The 20,855-nt window shown below is 46.6% G+C and overlaps 1 protein-coding gene across 1 annotated transcript in view; it reads left to right on the top strand.

Annotated features, from left to right (window-relative positions):
• Nucleotides 1-20,855, top strand: part of pcx (pecanex) — a 93,742-nt gene that overhangs the window by 16,326 nt on the left and 56,561 nt on the right. The window contains exons 6-15 of the mRNA XM_075674331.1: nucleotides 159-940; nucleotides 1,237-1,408; nucleotides 2,504-2,773; nucleotides 4,842-4,994; nucleotides 6,131-6,190; nucleotides 8,966-9,087; nucleotides 14,267-14,447; nucleotides 14,750-14,855; nucleotides 15,394-16,048; nucleotides 19,271-19,425. Of these exons, the coding sequence (XP_075530446.1) occupies nucleotides 159-940; nucleotides 1,237-1,408; nucleotides 2,504-2,773; nucleotides 4,842-4,994; nucleotides 6,131-6,190; nucleotides 8,966-9,087; nucleotides 14,267-14,447; nucleotides 14,750-14,855; nucleotides 15,394-16,048; nucleotides 19,271-19,425 (2,656 nt within the window). The remainder of the gene's footprint in view (nucleotides 1-158; nucleotides 941-1,236; nucleotides 1,409-2,503; nucleotides 2,774-4,841; nucleotides 4,995-6,130; nucleotides 6,191-8,965; nucleotides 9,088-14,266; nucleotides 14,448-14,749; nucleotides 14,856-15,393; nucleotides 16,049-19,270; nucleotides 19,426-20,855) is intronic.

Below are 20,855 nucleotides of genomic sequence, written 5' to 3' on the forward strand. Positions count from 1 at the left end.
TAGTCTAAACTGACTTGGTGTTTGTATTTAGTGTGCCTTTAAACAGTTAACTCTCCGCTACCGAGTCTCTCATAACGGTTATGTTGCTTTTATAGGGTATGTTAAACCCTATCAAACATACAGTCAATTAAATGTTAATCTTTCCATTGTTTTCGCAGCTGTGGCTTCAGGTTCATCGACGTCCCTGCACCCAGACAACCACCGGACCCGTAGCCAGCACAGGCGCCGGAGTGGCGGCACCGGCTTTCTCTCTTCCGGTTCCTCGTCTGGCTCACTCCGCAATGCCACCGGCTCTGTTGAGTTGGCTTTCCTGTCGCAAGACCCGAGCGTCCGAGCCGCGGAGCTGGCGCGCGCAGCACAACAGCGCAAGAGCAGTCACGCACTTCGCGGCAATGTCGAGGATGCCGATGCCAACTGGCTGGTGCGGCGGGCTCATAGCGAGCTCGAGACCAGCGCTGCTGAGAAGCAGCGGTCCTCCATTCCGCCGTCTCATCCAGTTTCACTGGAGGCCATCCGCGTCGGGTCATCGTCTTCTTCAACCCCCGTGCCAGCGAATGTACGGCACGTCCGGAGGAGTGTAGAGTTCTCGCGGCCCCCACTGATGAACGACGGTGCCATCAAGACGATTGCGGAGCAACCAGCCGCGGAGACTCCGGCTAGCACGGCATCTAGTGGGTCGAGCAGCATGAAGTCGTTGGTTAGGCACCGCTCCCTGGACGCGGCCACATTAAGGCAGCGGCGTGGCCGAGGTGGCAGCGAAAAGAAAGCGGAGGAAAAGACTGGGGTAGTGGTGTCGAGTGGTGCAGACGGTCACGCCGCGGCGGGCCGTTGTTTCCCGTCGACAGATAGCATGTCATCGGCATCTGGTGAATCTGACCGAAGCAGCAGCCACTTCACAGTCATCTACAAACCACTGGATCCATGCAGTGGCAATCCACAGGTAAGGTTACCCCCCTTTTTATAGAGCGATGAATGTTTTGGCTTTGGTTGGGCTAGCTGCAAGCGCCCAGAGTGGGAGCTAGCAACCACAACAATAATTACTCAGTGCTGCATCTTGTCTCATTATCAGTTCTGTCGTCACCTGCTGTTAGTCAGCGATTTTGGCATGTTCAGAATGTTTGCTTTTGGTTGTGCTTAACATGGGAACTGCATTTTATGATGCTTACTCATATTGTGCCAAAGCAATGACAGTGCAGCACATTTATATGAACACATGCGCGCATTTTATGCTTGCAGGAACTTGACTTGCCTGAGCAGTACCCTGGATGGCTAGAAGGGAACCCCAGAAATCCGGAACCACTTCCATCTCCAGCCTGCTCAGAACGTAGCAGTGTGGCTGGCTTGGATTGGCTTTTTGCCATCGCCACAAGCCAACCAGCGAATGAGACAAAGACGTTGGCACCTTTGGGTAAAAGTTGTTCCCCTTTTCTGAGCTTTAACCGCTCCTTTTCAGTGACTGAGCACTGGTACCTCACACTGGTGTACCAGCGTTTAGGTATCGGCGTAATATTCAAGAAAGTGATGGTCTGGCCCTTGTTTTCTTCTGTAATACCTAAATAACTTCTTTCATCCAAATCAGCAGAAGCCGAGTTTTGAAGGACAAGCAGTCTAAACTAGGGTGGTCAACTGTCGCAAATTTACCAGGACAGTTCTAACTTTTCAATCTATGTCCCATGTCCTCATTTAACCCAGTTGGAGGATGGCCAAATGTCCTCACTTTTATTTTCTAGTGGATTTGCCATTTGCGCATTCTTCTTTTTTGTGTTCTGTTGCATTGTAGAAGAGGCTCCTGTAAACATGCGATCCAAATATTAATGCACTACTTGCAGCACGGAATTTACAATATCATGTGGAAAACAGTGAAGAATTGCTTGCTCTTGCCATTTCAGTGGTTATAGTGGTTTATGGTGCAATTTGGTTAATGTTTGACTTTATTGGCACTTATTGTGCCCATATCATTAATTTTTTTGTCTCTGTGACAAATTGTTGGTTCTTGCGGGCACCACCGAAGCTACCTATCAGACACTGTTGCCTCTGGCGAGCCCTGATTAGACCAGGCGAACTCATTCCATTTCCCAGAAGTATGCCATATGGTATCTTTGACTCGGCACGCCTATATCTAGTGGTGAACTCTTTACAGGGGCTAATTTATAATGTGTGTACTTTTCAACTATATTGGTGCTAGTTATGCCCGTATCGTTAACTTTACCTACTCTGCGATTGCTTCTCTATTCTTGTCTCTTTGAGACCTACAATTTGATGCCTCTTTCAACTTGCTACAATACTCTGGAGTTCTAAGAGGAACATTTCTTTCTTGGAAGCGGTTGCAAGATATCCATATCTCAGATATGCCAAACAGCTAAGAAGGTTTTGTCTTCAATATACATGTTAGATCCCCCCCCCCCCTTCTCATCGCTTCTGTGTCTTAGGAATCTTGAAGTTCACAGGCTGGCAGGTATGGGATCAAAGCCACAAAACCATGTCTTGTGTTGTCTGCTTGCAGAGCTGTGCAAAGAACAAACGGAGCACAAGCCCAGCCAACAGCGACCAGCCGAAGCAGCTGAGACATGCCTCGGGGCCAGCGATGTGGACTCCAGTCTTCCATGGCAGTGTGAGGAGGCTGTCATGCGGGTCCGCAGTGGATCATCGGAGCAGAGCCTATCTGACGCCAGTTCCCCATCGTCTCCCGACGAGATGACTCCCCTTGGTGCCTCGGGACGCCTCTCCACTGCCCTGGGAGCCATTCCCAAGCAGTACATGGATGATGCCAGAGGCAAGTATATGGCCATGTGTACATAGTTTTGTATGGCCATATGGCCATGTGTACATAGCCATGTTACCGTATTAAAAAGAAATCTTAAATCTTGCCATCAGAGACACATGGTATGCCACTGTAGATACCGTATTTATTGTAATCTAAGCCGATAGATTTTTTCAAATAATCATATTCCAAACTCTAGGGCCGACTTAGATTCGAGGATTTTAAAGAACGCACCAGTTTTTCATTGAAACTGCCAAATATGGTGCATAGCTGGCGCCATCTAGAAAAGTCAGTATAGCAGCCGCTACTAGCCATGCCAGTAGCCAAGCGTACACAAGCGAGGTCGCCATTTTGACCTGTGTCTGTCGGCCGTATTGGTGTGCGGTGTGGTGTTATCGCGATGGCACCAAGCAGGAGATGCCACTACAGTGCTGCTTTCAAGCGAAAAGTCGTGATAGCCGCAGAGGCATCATCGAACCTTCAATTCGGGCGGGACTTCGGCATCGACAAGAAAAACGTCTGTTGTTGGAGGGGTCAACAACAGCTTCTTGCATGCGCCGCAACGAGGATGGCATTTAGCAGACCAAAGAAAGGCCGTCACCACGAAGTGGAGACAGTTTTGGCGAACATTGTTCGGATGCAGAGAGCAGCTGCCCTTCCTGTGACAACAGAAGTGCTCCAAGCGAAAGCTAGGGAACTTTCGAGGGAGCGAGGCCTAACGCCAAAGGATTTCAAAGCCAGCCGGGGCTGACTTCAGAAATTCATGAAGCGGTTCGGCTTCAGCCTCCTGCGTCGCACTTCAATCACCCAGAAGCTGCCAAGTGATTTCGAACAAAAGCTGATAGCTTTTCAGCGATACGTGCTACGGAAGAGAGAAGCGGCAGGCTACAACCTTGGGCAAATCGGCAACGCCGACCAGACGGCTGTGTATTTTGATATGCCAGTGGCGTACACCATGAATGAAAAGGGTGCCAAGGAGGTGAAAGTGCGCTCTGCGGGCTATGATAAGCAGTGCGCAACTGTGAGGCTGTGCTGCACAGCTGAGGGACATATACTCCCTCCTTATATGATATTTAAAAGGAAGACACTGCCTGCTCGAGAAACTTTCCCAAGAAATGTCATTGTGCAGGCTAATGAGAATGGGTGGATGACGGGTGTGATAGTGGAAGAGTGGGTTAAGATTGTGTGGCGACGGCGTCCAGGAGCCCTTTTGACAGAGAACTCGCTCCTTGTCGTCGACTCTTACCGTGGGCACTTGACTGACAACGTGAAGGCTGCGCTCGCCCATACCGGGTGGCATGACGGGCTAGTTGCAGCCACTTGATGTCTGGAAGACCACATGCTAATGGCATGTGGTCCGGGTTGCATCAAACGTGCATCACTATCGCAGCTGGGGCGCTGGGTAGCTGCAGCATGGGACGACATCCCAGGTACTTTGATCGTGCACGCCTTTAAAACGTGCAGCATATCTAATGCACTTGATGTTACCGAAGATAGTGCACTGTTTGAAGGTGACAGTGACAAGGAACACAGCGACGAGTCTAGCAGTGACGACATTGAACGAGCTCTGCACGTTCAGATTCAATAAATGCGGTTTGCATTTTGTGAACGCTGTCCTCGCTTTTTTTGTTCGGCCTACATTCAAGGTAATATATATATATTTTTTTGTTGGCTTCGGACTTTAGGGGGTCAGCTTAGAATCGGGGTCGGCCTAGATTCGAGTAAATACGGTACGTATGGTATTTGCTCCATGATTGTGCATCAGCAGAAAAAGAAAATTTAATAAAGACATTAGATAGGAAAGATGCCGTCTGTCTCTGTTCTTAACCATTTCTTGCCAGTAGAAATTATGAGTGTCAAACTAGCCAATCTTTCCGCCTTACATTATATCTGGTTCTAGTGACCATTAAATTGGACTGGTGGTGATAGCACAGCTTAAGACTGTGCTTAGTTAAAGTGATTCTTCTCATTTTTCTGGAAGAATGAAACATCATAAAAATAATAACTCCTTTTCTTGTGTTCCCACTGCAACTTTGCTGAAAGTGCTATGTAGGGTCAATGTTTGTTTGTACCTTTATAGGGGAACAGGCGTACCCACCAGTTCCTGGGCCGTTTACGCGGACGACGGTGCGGTCATTGCTGAGCCGCCGTCTGCTCGACATTCTCAACCTCAATGACCCTCAAGAGTGTGAAGTGGAGCTGCAGAAGTTGAAGAGGGAGTTGGACATCTGCCGTGAGTGGGGACCAGTAACATTATTTTTTTTTTTACAGTTTGACCTAAATATGATGAACACAGATGTAAAGAACCATCAGGTGCATTACCAAAGGAAGTTTAAATTTTATTGGGAATGCTTTACTTATTTACATTTATTGGGAATGCTTTACTAAGATAATCTATTGCTATAATGAAACTGAGAATGCAAGATCCAAGACACTATTCTTGCAGTGAAACAAATGTTTGTTTGCTCACAGCCACTTGCAGCTCAGAATAGGTATTTTGGTAGCAGAAAATTTCAAATACCTGACAAGAAGAACCTGAAATGACACTTTCTGGACGCACATGTGCATTTGGGCCAATGCCTTGGCTGGCCTGCTTGGCTGGCCTACAACCGACCAATGCACTGAGCTGACCGGCTTTGCGATAGTGGTTTACAGTACAACCTGACCATCACCTCTGATTTCCAAGAAAACAGCTTTAATTAAGTGACTAAAACAAAGCGAGACAAAGCATTTGTGTCATTACTCTGCTTTCGTAGTTGTCTTAGTGTTTTTTTATTTGTATGTTTCAAATCTTTTTACGTATTTACACGAATCTAGGCTGGCTTTGACTCTAAGCCAACACCTCAAATTTGGAAGGTCCATCAATAAAAAAGACTTCCTTGATTGCAAGCCGACCAAGATGAGAGTAAATGACAGCAGCCACAATAAGCAAATCGCATTCCTTACCAACGGTCCAGAGCCGTCCGTGCACTTGTCTTGGCTCACTGTAGGTAGTACTGTACTGGTACTGCATGCTTGGTGCTAACATCTCGCTGAAAGCAAATGTTAAGAAAACAGTGACTGTGCTTGCACTGCATGCAGTCAGTGCGGTCAAAGTGGCATGCCGTTGCAGTGAGCTGTAGTGCTGTGCAGCTGTGGCCGCAGATAGTGACAGCTGCAGTACTCTCCATGGGCAGTCACTTGAGAGATCATTTTTCTAGTCCTGACGGCTCTTAAATAAATCGGCAAATCTAAGACGACTTAGGAGATTCATAACTCATGCGATAGGTAAAAAAGGAACTGTCAGCCAATGATTTGAATAAATGTGGCACTTATTTTTATTGCTAAAGCCTGTGCATTTGATCAGTTTGCTTGTCCTGGCTCTTTCAGGACGGCTTGCTTCAAATGCCGAGGAGGCACCTCCGAGCTTCTCCCCACCAACTTCCAAAGGTAAGGCATCACTATTTTGCTCAGTCATGCAAAACTGATTCGATGCAGACAGTGTCAGTGGTTTATAGACTGTGTGATCTGAGAAAACTCGTTGAATTTTCAAACTGTTTTGAAACTGCAGCCATTAAAAGCATACTGCACTATGTGGTTTGTACATACTAGTACAGGTTGGAAATCCGAATAACAGGCCATGTTATGAGGTCATGGAGATGTTCAGCTTTTTCTCGAATCCCTCGGTCTGAAGACATTTGGCATGAAGTGGACATTAGTCAGTTTTAGTTTAGCGTACGCTATGCCATTGCATACGCTATAACATTGCGGATCGTCACTGCGCTTGCGCAGAATGCTAAACAACTCATAGTGTATAGCGTACGCACGCTATTTCTCAGATTAAGGCTTAATGTCCTTGCATGGTTTGCTGAGTTTGTGTGAAACATGGTGGCGGTCACGGCTGCCTGCTTCGAATTGAATTTGTTGTTGCTTTTGTAAAATGCACTTCGTTCGTAGCAAATGACTGCGTAAACGGCTTTTGCTTAGTCTCAGGCGCAACGACAGAGTATTATGGATAACTTTATGGTGTTTTCAAGATCGCTTCCCGTTTTGAACAAGTCGAAGCCTAACGAAACAGACATTCAAGATGTCAGCACCACCTATCGCTACAGTCGGAAGATAGCCGCAACGACGGCATATAGTCTCTGAGATCTGACGATCTCGCTAGCCAACTAAAACTGTAAAAAACGTATGCTATACTATAGCGTATAGCGTACGCTATAGTTGCGTAGGCTAAACTAAAACTGCTTACTAAAGCCTCATGACTACGTGTCCCATGGGACCACTGCAAAATTGAAAAAAAATCATTTTCCAGGCATAAAGTAAATAAAAGCAACCCCAGGTTCGCTTTACTCATAGTTTTTCTGACTGAGATTCCTCTGTGATGTCTAGGCTGTTCGCATGCAAATTCGTGTAATCATACGTAGGTATGTACACAGGCCTTTCCATATGTTGCATGGCACAATGTACAATGGACATTAGAGTTTTAGCATATTTGGTATATGTAATGACTTTTGCGTAAGACTCATGTTACCAGGTGCTGGTAGCTACATCTTATGCTGCTGCTTCTAACCACTATGCCATATAGGCATGGCTTCGTGTTTCATGATTGTTCTTGTTGAAAAAAGCATTTCAAAGGGTGGCATGCCATAATTTACACCGCTGCCAATGATTTACGCCAGCAGCAAAGTAGAATACACTTGGCTACTGCAGCAATAGCTTTGTGTTTTTATGGTCAAGCTCTGTGCCACCAGGTGGTGCCGCCAACCCGAGCACTCGCGTTTGCATCTCTGGTAACTCGGTAATCCACAAATGGTAAGAAGTTTGTGCACAAACTAAAACTCTCTATTAGGTTGATTAATTCGTTCATGGAGTTTATTTCCCAAAGCAACCCCTAGGTCATGACAGATGCTGCAGTGGTGAGCTCTGGTTTAATTTTAACCATTTGAGGTTCTTTGATGTGCACCAAAATCTAAGAACGCATGTTTCTGCATTTCACCCCCACTGGAATTCGACTGCCGCAGCTGGGAAGCAAACCCGCGACCTCTTGTTCATCAGAACGCCTTAGCCACTGCAGCGGGCAAGATGTTAGACATGCATGAGAAGACATTAATTTGACTAAATGCAAATATGAGGGAGGAGCTTATCCATATTTAGACATATGTGCAAGATGAATAAAAAATTTTTTTCTTGAGGTTGCTGTCTAACCTGCATGCCAGCCTTCCTGAACTGCTGAATTTTTACTGTTACAGCAGTTTAAGGGGCACTAAAGAGAAAAGTTATTTGTACTGTATTAGCCAGGTTACCCTTCTATTATACCAAAAAGATCCACTTTAACTTAAAAGGGACTTGATAAGCAAGAAGGGGCGCAAGAAGAAAAGACCAGTGGTGATTATGCCTTGCAGTTCTTGCACCAACTTGTCAGGATGTTGTGGATTTTGACTGCCCTAGTTAATTTTTTATTGTCAAAGATTTGCTATGTTGCGTAAAGGAGCCAAAGAATGAATTCGGCAAGTTTCAAGTGCTTTCACTGCACCATAATGGCCCAGATACAAGAAACTACAGTGTACAAGAAATGCAGAATTCGCTGCGGTTAGCAATTTCGCCGACTCCGCCTTTGTAATTCTTGCCAATTGCTTCGAAGCTCAGAAAGCACTGATTGTTGCATAATGCCAGTTTCAGAAAGTCAGCTTCGCATCTATGCAGCAATGTTATGCGGTGAAGCATAGGCAGAGTATCTCGATGAAGCATACCAAGTGCTGGAAGGGGCAATTGTCCCGGTACTCTGTATGTATTCCTTAGTTATACGTGCGTGCACCCGCCCTCTCCTATCATAGTACGAGCACCAATACGTCTTACAAGTGTATTGGTAGGCCTTCAGGGCTTTTTGGGACATGTCTGTGGCAAATTTTTCCATGGGGCTGTGGCCTAGTCAAGCTGTTCTGAAAAACAGCTTTTTGTCATAGTCCTTCTTTCTGTATCATTGACAGAATGAAAATAAAGATTGATTGATTGATTGATTGAAAAAAAGAAATTCGAACCCTTGGGGGCAGTAGAAAGCACGCACTCATTTTTTTACACTGCCTGATTTTTCGGACTTTTACGCGGCTGTTAGGGAGTCCGAAAAATCAGCCGTTGACTATTTGGAGTCAGCCTGTATGCAACAACGTTCAATAAATGCAGAAAATCAAGGACAGTGTCATTTCCTTCTTTACCTCTTTTCAGCCCCTGCTGCAAACCGGAAGCGTCCAAAGCTGGCGGCCACTCGCCGAAAAGCCAGTTATGGCACCTCCGAGTTTCTGTCTCTCCTGCCAAGCAATCCACCTTTGCCTCAGGCCGATGGGCAAGTTCTTTTTTTGTACTGACTGGCGGTTTCTGTGTTCTGAAACAAGCACCTGTCCTAGTGTGTCCCCAGTACGTTCACAGCAATAGCTGTTGCCTTTACCCCGCTAGGAAAATTAAAGCTTGTTCACCTTTATTTCTGCCGATAGTATGTACATTCATACCAAAAATGGAAACAAAGTGTCTTTTCTATAGGTTTGCGAATACTGAATAGTAGATTTCAGATCGAATATCGAATCCAATAAAAAAAAAATAATGTATTGAATCTAATATTGATTATCAAAAAATGTATCACAATAACTGTGAGGCAAAGCTTACCTAAAAAACTCGCCGCAATGGTGCAACACATATAGAACCCTTGCCTATCTTGTTGAAAAAAATTGGGTGATCGTTAGTTTTCTGCTTTGTTTAGGTGCTTTAACCCTCTAAGGATGCTACATACAATTACCCTGTAAGATGTTTACTTTCTATCTAAATGTACAAAACACATGAAGAATAAGCATAATCAACAAAAAGAAAAAAAATTTTGCTGAAATTTTTGCACCAATAGAAGGAAAGCCCCAGAGAGGAAACTGGAAGTGCGCTTCACCCCAAGCCACCTAAGGCTTCTTTTTCAATTTTGTATAGACAGGTCTTATCATATGTGAACCATAGGTGTACATTTCATTTGTTTTACATCACTTGTGTGATACCAGTGCAGCTGGATATCTTGCTTCGGATGTGTCCTCTGATCTTGCCTTCAAAAGACAGTGAGTTGCATGCCACACTAATTCGTCCAGTGTTCCTGCTCGAAACCAACAAATGGCGCTTGCTGCCTGTCATTCATACAACTTGGTACTCATTACTGAAACTCGGCAAGAAAAAAAAATTTTTCTGGTATGTGGCCTGTAGGCAACACTTGTCAGTAAAGGTTTAATGTCATTTCTACATTAATTTTATTCGTTGGACACATAGAAAGATGGTGCATGTTTGATTCGGGGGGGTGTTAGAATCTAGCAATAACCGCCAATTGAATCAGCAGTAGTGTCCTCTCTTCTGCATTTTGTTTAACTTGGCCCACCTATACTATTAATTTCATCAGTCCGATCAGGGTCAAATTAGCAGAAGTCGACTGTATTGGCTTTGAGTTAAGTTTCCCACACTTAAATAGAATCAAACTGAGTGCATCAAAAATGATACATTGGGCTTTGTGGTTTGACTAAAAAATCTACAGGTCGCAGTAGACTTCCAGTTTCGCTAACTTAGCAGGTGACAACGACAATACAAGTTGCAATAGCCTACAAATATATGACTCCAGCTGGCACCCGTTCCGCAGTGCAATTAAAATGTTGGTTGATATATAACTTTTACTGCTAAGCACACAACAAAGGTACGTGCGAAAGCTTGATGCACGAGGCGTGCTTGTTATACTTGAACACAAAGACTGTACACCTCTAATAGACTGTAAGATAGAATGCTTTTATTGCTTGGCAAATCTGTGTGCTAAAAACACGCATACAGAAGTTTTCTGGGTTCACAAACACATTGCTGCCACAGTGCCGATAAATGGATCTCCAAACTGAAGGTTACAAACACTGTCCTGGGAGTGTTTTACTGCAATTTAAAAAAAGGGTGCAGTAGTAGTGAAGATAGAAGGAAATGAATGAAACGTTGCGAGATGATTATACAAGGGGCCAAGCTGTCCTTCCAGTAGTAAAATCTCTATCCTGTTGCTTCAGCCAGTGCTTTCAAGCTGCATTACTTTCCTGTCTGCTCGCGCAGCAGAGTCTAGGGCCCACATGATGCTACATCAGAACCCCCACCTCTTGTTTTTCTTTTTTCTTTTCTTGCTCTGTGGCATATTCCCTGGAGTAGTTTTGGGGAGAGTGGCCCTTCCAAGGAGATCACTCAGGCTTTTGTTTGTACAGCTGTTCTTGCAAACCACTATGTCATGGTGCTTTGCAGACGTGGTCACCACCACATGATGTACATTACGTGCTTGGCTTTTTGCATTGCCGAAACTTAATGAGGGGTTTCTTTAAGACAAACTTCAAGGAGCCTAAGAAATCTGCCGGTTCTTATCTAACTTCACACAAACGAAAATACTGTAAAGACTCGCGTATAATATGGACCCGCATATTTTGGGCGAGCTCCACCACTGGAAAAGCTGGTGCCACCGTCGGCGTGACGACATGAGGGATCACATGGACACAGCGGCCGTGTCGGCTGCTTTGGAAGCACTGAAGCGAGCTGTAAACGAAAGTTCAAAGTCCCACCTGCGCTGCGGTTCTGATTAAGGGGTGAGGCTTTACCGTCTTAGGTGTCTGCTTGACAACATTTGAAAGTACTATAATAGGTAGTGGCTGCCTTTGGAGGTGTGCAGCAAGGGAGGCTACTGCTCCGTGCCGCAGTGCCGGACGTACGCAGCGGAGCCCGCTGTCAGCCTCATTCACATGTAGCCGCAGGGCAAGGAGCTGCGTGAAGCTTGGCTGTCGAAACTTAGAACCGGCAGACAGCCATCGGCTACAGCTTGGGTATGCAGCAAGCACAGACACAAAAAATATTTCTGCTACGGCGCCGGGACTGCGCGATGTTTGGTGAGTAACAGAAAACGAGCACTGAGACGCTCGCCCGCGCCCGCTGCCCGGCTAATGTCATGACACTTTATAAAGGTCTATGAACTTGTTGATACTAGATTCTGGCAAGTTCACTAGAATGGAAAGGGAGCGGTAAGAAGTGCATTAAAAAAAGGCATGGCATATGGTCATGTCTGTGTTATGAATTAATGCACTGGATTATGAAAAAGGAGCAGAGGAAAATCGCATGCTGAGAAGATCGATAAACATACAGTGTGACATAACTCCAGAAATAATATTGAATTGTCCAAGAATTTAGAAGACAAGAAAATATTGAATCATCACAACGGCACATCACAGTCACCGTAGGCGATGAAGTCTGTACAACGAAATCATTTTTGAACAGTTTTGATAGTGTCAACGCAACAATGGTTGCTAGTGTGCTGTCAAATGCTCATATGCTGCGGCCTGAAGCTCACGGCGTGGTGCGAAAACGCACTCACAGTGAAAGCAGTAACATTGTGCACGGAGATACATGCAGACGCACAGTCGGTTGCTGCGAACCCATGTAATCGCTGCATTGAGGCTTCATTCTCTTATGCTCCATTTGGTTATACAGACAGCCCACTATAAGAACATAGTTCACATAGTTTACTCTCAGCATTTGCCTACCTTTCATGCAAGAAGCCGGTTCGGGAGACTCCATCGCGGCAACCGCGTGGCATCCACTGTACGTATTCGGTAAAGAGAAAGCGTCTGTCAACGATTCTGTGCTTTCAGTTTGCTCAAGATTATTATATCGACAGTCAAAAACTTCCCTCGTTTTGAGTGTACCTGCATGAATGTCTAGGAGGGCTGCTGCGTGGTGTTTTTATGGAGCGCCGTAAGCGAAACCTATGAGGAGCGCGCCGTGTGATCCCTCATACTACGCAAGGGAGGCGCTTCCGACAGATGGTGACTCCGTTACTCCTTGCCGCCAATAATACGAGGTTTAATTCGGGGATAGCAAAAATAATAAAAAAATTTTTTCATTTGTATATAGTGTGAGTGAAGAAAGCTCACAGAAAGCCTTTATTTGCATTCCAGTTAATGTTCAGCTGTCGTTCGTTTCACTGGCACTGTCTCCCGAAAGCTCCTTATCGGGGATATCTTCCCACAGAAAGTTGATTTCAGTTCCGTCAAATGCATTTGAGATGCCGTATTTCTTAAAAGAGCAACTGACAAGCTCCTTGAGGTTGCTGGCCCAGGCATTTGCAATCCAGCTACGAAACACTGCTGGGGAGGAGACGTTTCAACCATCCGGCAGCCGTTACTTCCAGGTCTCCTACTTGGTAGCAGCACTTGATCCAGCCTTTAAAAGGCTTGTTAGTGCAAGTGTCCAGCGGTTACAACTGGGATGTCATCCCTCCAGGGATGACGGCTAGTTCGGTGCGAGATTTGCGCAGTAGTTTCTTCACGGAATCAACCAGGTGTCACCAGGCCGCCGAAACCATACAGACTTAATCCATTCAAGCACCAGAGCTTCATCCATCCACCCTTTGTTCTGGCATCGCACAACACCATTTTTCGGAAACTTCTCATTTTTCGGCAGCGTCTTTCGTTTGAACACTACATAAGGTGGAAGCTTGCGACCATCCGCTGTGCAGGATAATGTTACGGTGACCTGCGTCTTCTGATTGCCAGTCGACCGTATGCAAACTTGTTTGGAGCCTTTATTCCGCAATGTGAGCACCGACGGCATGTCAAGGCACACCGGTGTCTGATCCACGTGGCCGATCTGGCCCAGCTGAAAGTCAACATTCTTCCGTAGCTTTATCACACGCCGCTGAAAAGCCACCAGCTGTTTTTCATAACTTTCAGGGAGTTTCTGGGATATTGACGTTCGTTGGCGTAAAGAAAATACAGCACGGCGCATATAATGTGACACCCAGTTTTTGCTGGCTTTGAAGTCAGTCCACGGAATGCCTTTCTCCCGGGCAATTTCTCTTGCCTTCGCTTGTAGCAGCTCAATGCGGTCAGGTCTTGTTCAATCTTGGGAAAGACTTCATTCTTCGGCCCTCGGAAACTTCTCAGACCGCTGCATGAAAAAAATTGCCTCCTTTTGCTTCCTCCAGCCGCGAGCACTGCGCTCGTTGGCGCCGAAGTGCCGCCCTGCGGCGTAATTCCTTATGGTCTCGGTGCGGCAGCTAAAGTAACTTTCCTTTTAAAGGCAACCGTCCCGACAGCTTGTGAGATAGCTTTTGGGTGAACGAGCCAATTCTTGGCGTGGTCAAAATGGCACCGGTTGAAAGCAGCAGCAGCCTACTGATGCCACCGCATGATGACACATCCTCCACTACGAGTCTTGATGAGGATAGCACTGATCAACGATGAAGCCCGAATTGCAAATTTTGGGCCAGAAACCCTGGGATCTGCATATAGTACGAGGCAGAAATTTCACGTAAAATTTAGAAAATAGCCTTGTACTATAGGCAAGTTTTTATGGTAGTATGCAGAGTACATGGAATACAAAACAGAAAGCAGGCATGTTCTGAACTGGTCAGCATATTGGAGCATCCAGTTTGACAGAGCTCATCTTGAAAGGAGTCTACTGTGTTATAAGTGCTGTCTGACTGCTTTGTGCAGAGAGAAGGATGAAGAGTCAGCAACAGCAACGGCTGGCTGGACTTCGTCGGGCCGGCGGAACTGCACTGACCGGGGGCCGCCGGCTTATCTCCTGGCAAGCATCTTGTCAACACCTGGCACCCACTTGGCCATATCGCACGATGACACTTCACCTGGTGCAGTACATTGCTTCCAAGATGAACATGGTAAGGGAGTCATCATTTACCCAACTGCTTATGTCGAAGGCCTCTTCCAGTGATGTCCAGTTACCCTGGTCTTGCGCCAGCTGACCCTACCTTATGCTTGCAAATTTCCTAATTTCATTGCGCACCATCATCTGTAAAAACGGGATTGTAGGCAGCTTAAAAAAAAATTATTCGAAAAGTGCCCCTATCTTATGTAGTGATCTTCGGTGCAACTTCAATTGGACATGGTGAAAAATTACAAAAAAGAAAGGAATATATCATGGGCGTGGTATTGACAACATATTTGTAATTCTGTGCTTCAGGGAACTGGCAGACATACACCTTTGATGAGAACAGCACAGGTGTGTCAAGGGGCCTTGAGATGTCACCAGACACCAAGATATTCCAGATGATGTTCGACAGCAAGTGGTGAGTATTTCCCTAACGTTGCTTTTTTGGTATGAAAATGATAATTTAGATGATGCAAACGAAAGGACATACTCCAAATAAAGCACATGGTTTGGGATCTGCATATCGTGAAGCTTCGCTATGAGCATGTTTTTTTGCTTGGATTTACTTCTGCAGACTATATGAGACCTTAATTTTTGTTACTGGAGCACAAATACAAAAAAGAAAGCACAATTGAGCTTAGTTTTTTTTCTATATGTGACTGGCTGGGGGGTAAATATGGCCTAACTGCTGGGCTTGACATGTAACTAGGACTAGCATGCAGCCAGGCCTAGCCTGCAACTAGTTGTGTTGGAAATAGGGAGTATGAGTATGACTACTCAAAAGAACAAAACCTAGCATTTGACTAAGACTGGCATCCACCTAGGCCTAGCGTACAACTAAGCTCACCATGCAATGAGGCTTAGCATGCAATGAGGCTTAGCATCTACCTAAGTTTAGCGTGCAACTGTAGCACAACTTTGCCAAGCAAGCACAGCTCATGTCTCTACTCTCGCAGGGAGACGTCATCTCGCAGCAGTTCAAGCTCGAGCTCCACCACGATGCTTGACAGTCCCGCTGCCTCTGCCTCCGTGCCCCCTCACGGCAGCTGTCCGATTGCCATGGGGTTCAGTCCTGCGCCCGGCATGACGCCCTGTGTGACAACGACAGAGGCCTCTTCCATGACCATGGTGACCGGCTCGATGCTGCGGCCGTCCCCTCATCAGCCTCAGCACCGTCTGCACCACCACACCCACCATTCTCATTCACAGCAGCAGCAACAGCAACTCCTCCAGCAACAACCCTCGTCCTCGACTTCACTGCAACAGTATTCTCACCAACCTCGACACCACCACCGCCGGCGGGGTCATCACAGCGGTGGTCAGCGAGGCGAGGATGCTGGAGCCATGGTGCCATCTTCACTTGACCTCTCCCTCCCTTCCGGAGTAGGGGCAGCGGCGCTTGGACTGAGGCGGGGCGGCGCTACAGTGCTGGAGAACCGGTTTGACCTGGGCGCCGCTGGCGAAGGGGCGAGTGTCCAGTTTGATGGCTCCAGAGGCAGCAGCGGACGAGTTCTTCTTGCGGAATCTCTTCTCAGCCGCATGGCCATGGCAGCGGCAGCGAATGGCGCCGGAGTTGGACCTGCGACGTTGTCTCAGACAGCATCCTCACAGGTGAGGTGACCCTGTTGAAGCTAGTGAAGAATAACAGTGAGGTGGTTTGAACTGGAGCACATGTAGTAGTTTGCCTTGGTGCCACTAATGTGTGTTGTAGCAATTGCCACAAATATCATTTTCATTTCCCTTGAGCTGCAGATGGTCCAACGCAAGACATTGTCATGCAATCAGGCTTTTTGTCTTACCGTAGTACCCATGCAACTTCTGGGACAGCTGCAATAACTAAACGTTTACAGCCTGAATCTCGGAGAGGGTCGTACGGTCACTGAAGGCTGCTGAAAGCACAGTCACTGCTTGTACATGCTCTAATGTGACGGCAGCGTAGCACATGGTGCGTCATCTTATGACTCAGAGTCATCGTGCAGCAGAAACCTGACGAATAATCTCGCCGTCGTTGAGTTCTGCGCATGTCAGTACAGCAGTATCAGCACCTGTGAAACTGTCAAATGAGACGGTGTCCGGAATCGCAATGCAACCACAGCACAGGTCTCGGCAGAACATTTTCCGCATCAGTAGGGAGCACATCAGAAGGCGACAAATCCTAGGCCTCCCGGCACCCGCTTGCCGACATTCCCCAGCCCAGTTTGCGCGGGCGCTGTCGGCGCCATTAGACACTTGAAGCGATGTTTCTGCATGCCGCGTTGCATCATCGGAACCTCGACACAGCGCACAAAGCAAACACCAGCATGCCGACACCAGTCGCACAAACGAAAAACGTGGCCTACTCACAGCATCGTTAGCGTCGTGCGTGAAGAAACAAATCAGCTGCTGGATTGCCTTGACATGGCTTACTAAGCTGAAACCGAAACTGCTGTAGAGCCACTTTATCGAACCAGCCAGTAACAATGATGATGAGCGGCGATTTGCAGTAGCGCCACTTCGTGGGGCAGCAAGGAGGCTCCGTTCAAAACAAAAATGGCGTTCAGCAAGTCGGACCATGCACCGGTCAGAGTCGGTGCATGGTGCTCCTGATTGAATTGGCTCAAGGAGTGTCCGAAAAATCGGACGAGGGGTTGCAAGGTGTCTGAACTTTCGGCAGTTGTTATACATTACGATCTATGGGGAGAATGGCGGTGCCGCGAAGCAGACCGAATAATCGAGCATGTCCGAATTTTTGGAGTCCGGAAAATCGGTCGGCGACTGTATATGGACTATGCATTGACAACTATAACTAGTGGTCAGGTATTAGATCTGGTTTCTATGGTTTCTACAATTAAAATTAAGCTATCATATTTAATGGGCTTTGAGAGATGCCATAGTGGAAGGCGTGAGAGTTATTTAGACCACATGGTGTTCTTTAATTGGCAGTCAAAGCACTGTGCATAGGTGTTTTTGCACTGTGCCTTCATTGCAACATGGCTTGTCTGCTCTTCGAATTGAACCGATGACCTTGCGCTTAACTGCAGAAAGCCATGGCTTTGCAGCTACCATGGTGGCTGACCTGACAACTGCGATACCTGCTGTACAATCTACCAAGGCCGATTGATGTGTTCAGGATTGTGGCACATTTAACATTTAACTTGTGCTATAGAAAAGCAGGACAAGAATGAGCAGCACACTGGACACAATCCTAGCCTTCAACTTTTGTTAAAAAAGGGCCTAATGCACTATCTTCAATTAGAACACACGGGGCACCATGACAGGCAAGAGATTCATGACAAAACATTGGTAAATGGTTTGTAGCCACCTTCTCTGTAACATCCCAGAGGCATTGAGGGTGTGATAATTATACAGTCAATGACTGAATTTTTGGACGCCCAAATTTTCGGACATGCCTGATATTTCGGACGTCTTCGCGGCTCCACCACGAGCCCCATAGAATCAATGTATAAGGATATCTGAAGTTTCCCCGCCGTCCAATTTTCCGGACTTTTTGACGCGACGGAAGGTCCTCTGGCTCCTCGCGCAGTGCCCTTGCGAAGGAAATCGACTTGCAGCCGAAGCATATCACCGCTTTGAACCACAACTAGCCGAATCTAGCTGTCACACACCGATTTAGTCTGGCCACGCTGGCTATGTTTATCGCCGCACTTCCCCCTCCGGCGGAGTTTCCGGGGCGGCGCCATTTCGTTTGTTTACGCCGGCCACGTTTTGGCTAGCGTGGTGTGTGGTTAGAGTGTACTAGAACATTCTAGTACACTCTAGTGTGGTTGTGCTGTTCAAGTGTGCTCTGCGACGCTAGGCCTAGGTGCTTCAACGCTCGTCAGCGAGCTCCACTGTTCGCAACTTGAGGACTTCGCTTGCCTTCGATGGCCCCCACTCCGTCTTCGTCGTCCTCGCCGATGGCATCGAAGTGCGGAAAGCAGTACCGTCGGTTAACGATGGAGAAGAAAGCTGCCATTATTAAGCAAGTCGTGAGCGGCCGATCCCAGGTTGGCGTGAGCAAGGAGTTCGGCGCCCATAGACGACGTGATCAACGACCTCCGCTCTGCTGGAGTTTCCATACCCACGGAAATAACTTTCGAACAGTTTGTTGACGCTGACAACGAGCTCGACTACTGCGCAGAACTGACTGACGAGGAAATAGTCCGTCAGGTTGTGAGGGATTCAGAAGACTCCGATGTTGAAAATGAGGAGCCAATGCCTGCGCCGACTACAAGCGCCGAGTTGACGCGTGCACTGTTGACTCTTTCATCGGTGTACAGTGCTGACATGACCCTTGCTCAGATCGAGGCGGATATGATCGCATGCAACCGGAACGCCTCGAAACAACAATCAACAAGTTCTTTAAGCCACTGCAGCAATAACACCGGCTGCCCGATGATGCAATGTACATAATAAACCGGCAGTCGGCTTCATACAGAGTTTTTGAACGCCTCTTTTTATAGCCACTTCACTGATGCTTTGGCAGGGTTTCGGAAGCCTGGTACTTCGCCCTTTACCTCAAGATCCGATAAAAAAAGAAAAAGTGCGTTTTCTTTGCGTGCATTCACTTTTTCGGACTGCCTGAATTTTCGGACGTTTTTACGTTCCCTAGAGGGTCCGAAAAATCGGTCGTTGACTGTAATAATAAAAACAACAGTTGAAGACTAATGTTCTGTTCTGTGTGACTTCTGTCCTTGTTTTGTGTCTTTTTAGCGCTGGTCAATACATCACAACCCTGAAGTACTGCCCACCCAACTTTTCATTTCGATTAGCCCAACTTTCTTTCAATTTAAACGACTTCACTGTGACCTTGGTCAGTGCGCCATGGCATCCGTATATTCTGTCATCTTGCAGGACACTGAGCTGGACTCAACATGTCACATGCGGTTTGTGGGCAGTGGGACGCTGCGAGACGGCAAGCCGCGTCATTACTACCGCTTCCGGTTGCTGCCTTGCAAGACCATCAAGGTGGGCTTCGACCGCCTGGCACTCATCACTGTGCTGGACAGGTGGGCGGGGCCATTCCTTTCTGTTCTTTTTTTAATGTGATTAGCATTCTTTGAAAGCTTCACCCAGTTTGAGGTGTGTTTGTTTGTCTGTGTCTAACCTTTTTCTTGTTAACTTAGGTCAGTGGGTGTATATGCCACTGCGTATGTGCTGCTCTTCAATGAGAAAAAAAAAACTCCTCTGAAATTCTTCTGGAGCTGAGCCTATATTGTGTTGTGGTAACTCTCATGTGATGTCAGCACTGGCACGGGGAGGTAACTTTGGGAATATGCCAACTCATCTGTTATGGCGTAGGCGATTCAAGCTGGGGAACAGCAGGCTTCCCCCAAACACGTTGAGCCGCTATCCTTCAGCAGCAGATTTCTACTCATCAAAATTATATATTGTAGTGGTCTGTGAATTTTCAGAACTTTGAGTATTCAATTCAACTTGATTACTATTAGATTCTTACTATTACTTACACTTACTATTTGAAATATTTGACCCCCCCCCCCCAAAAAAAATTGCTGTTGTCGGCTTTTTAAGTCAGCTTCGCCGCATTGTATCCCTGTTGTGTGGTGAAACAGGCAGACTGTTGCGGTAAAGCATATTTATCGTGCCATGAAGCATATTTATCGTGCCGTAAAACGTAGCAGGGGGCGGCAGAAAGTTAGATGGGCAGATGAGATTAGGAAGTTTGCAGGAACAACATGGCCACAATTAGCACATGACCGGGGTAGTTGGAGAAGTATGGGAGAGGCCTTTGCCCCGCAGTAGGCGTAGCCAGGCTGATGCTGATGATGCTGCTGATGAAGCATATCACAAGTAAAAAGGGGGCATTCCCACGGGGCTGCTGCTGGTGCTTAGGGCTACCTGACACTATCAGCTCAAGTACCTACACTGTGCTGTCTCTTCATGCATCTGGACAACACCAGTTGCCAAGTGGAAACCTCTGTGTCTGCTATAAGTATGGCTAAGCGCCTAAAACACTGTTTCGAAACAACACCCGAGCTCTGCTCAACACTCTGCTCCAACACTCTGTGCTCCCCGAACATGTCGAGTAGCTATCCTCCCTTCATGGCAACATTAAATAACTGCCGTTATGATGCTGCAGAAGTGCTGTACTAGAGAATTTTGTTCACCTCAAAGCATAATTTTCCTGTACATTGTTTGTTGTGCAATGAAGTTGCTTTGTTCTTTAGTGCCTCTGGCTGGCGAAAAAAAAATCAAATTTCTGCAATACCAATAGTAATCGTACTTGAAAAAATATTCAGTATGATTCACTCTGGGTTTTAATTAATTGAATTCACTTCAATGTTGAAAATTCATTCTAGGGACTATAATGCAATAGCATTATGAGATTCTGTCATTCAATAATGACCTGTCGACGTCTTCATGACTTCTGCCTTGTGGTCACATGCGAGTCCCGGGGTCGCTTCCGTTGTGCTAGCTT

This window comes from Dermacentor variabilis, chromosome 11, assembly GCF_050947875.1.
Source record: "Dermacentor variabilis isolate Ectoservices chromosome 11, ASM5094787v1, whole genome shotgun sequence".
Taxonomy (NCBI): domain Eukaryota; kingdom Metazoa; phylum Arthropoda; class Arachnida; order Ixodida; family Ixodidae; genus Dermacentor; species Dermacentor variabilis.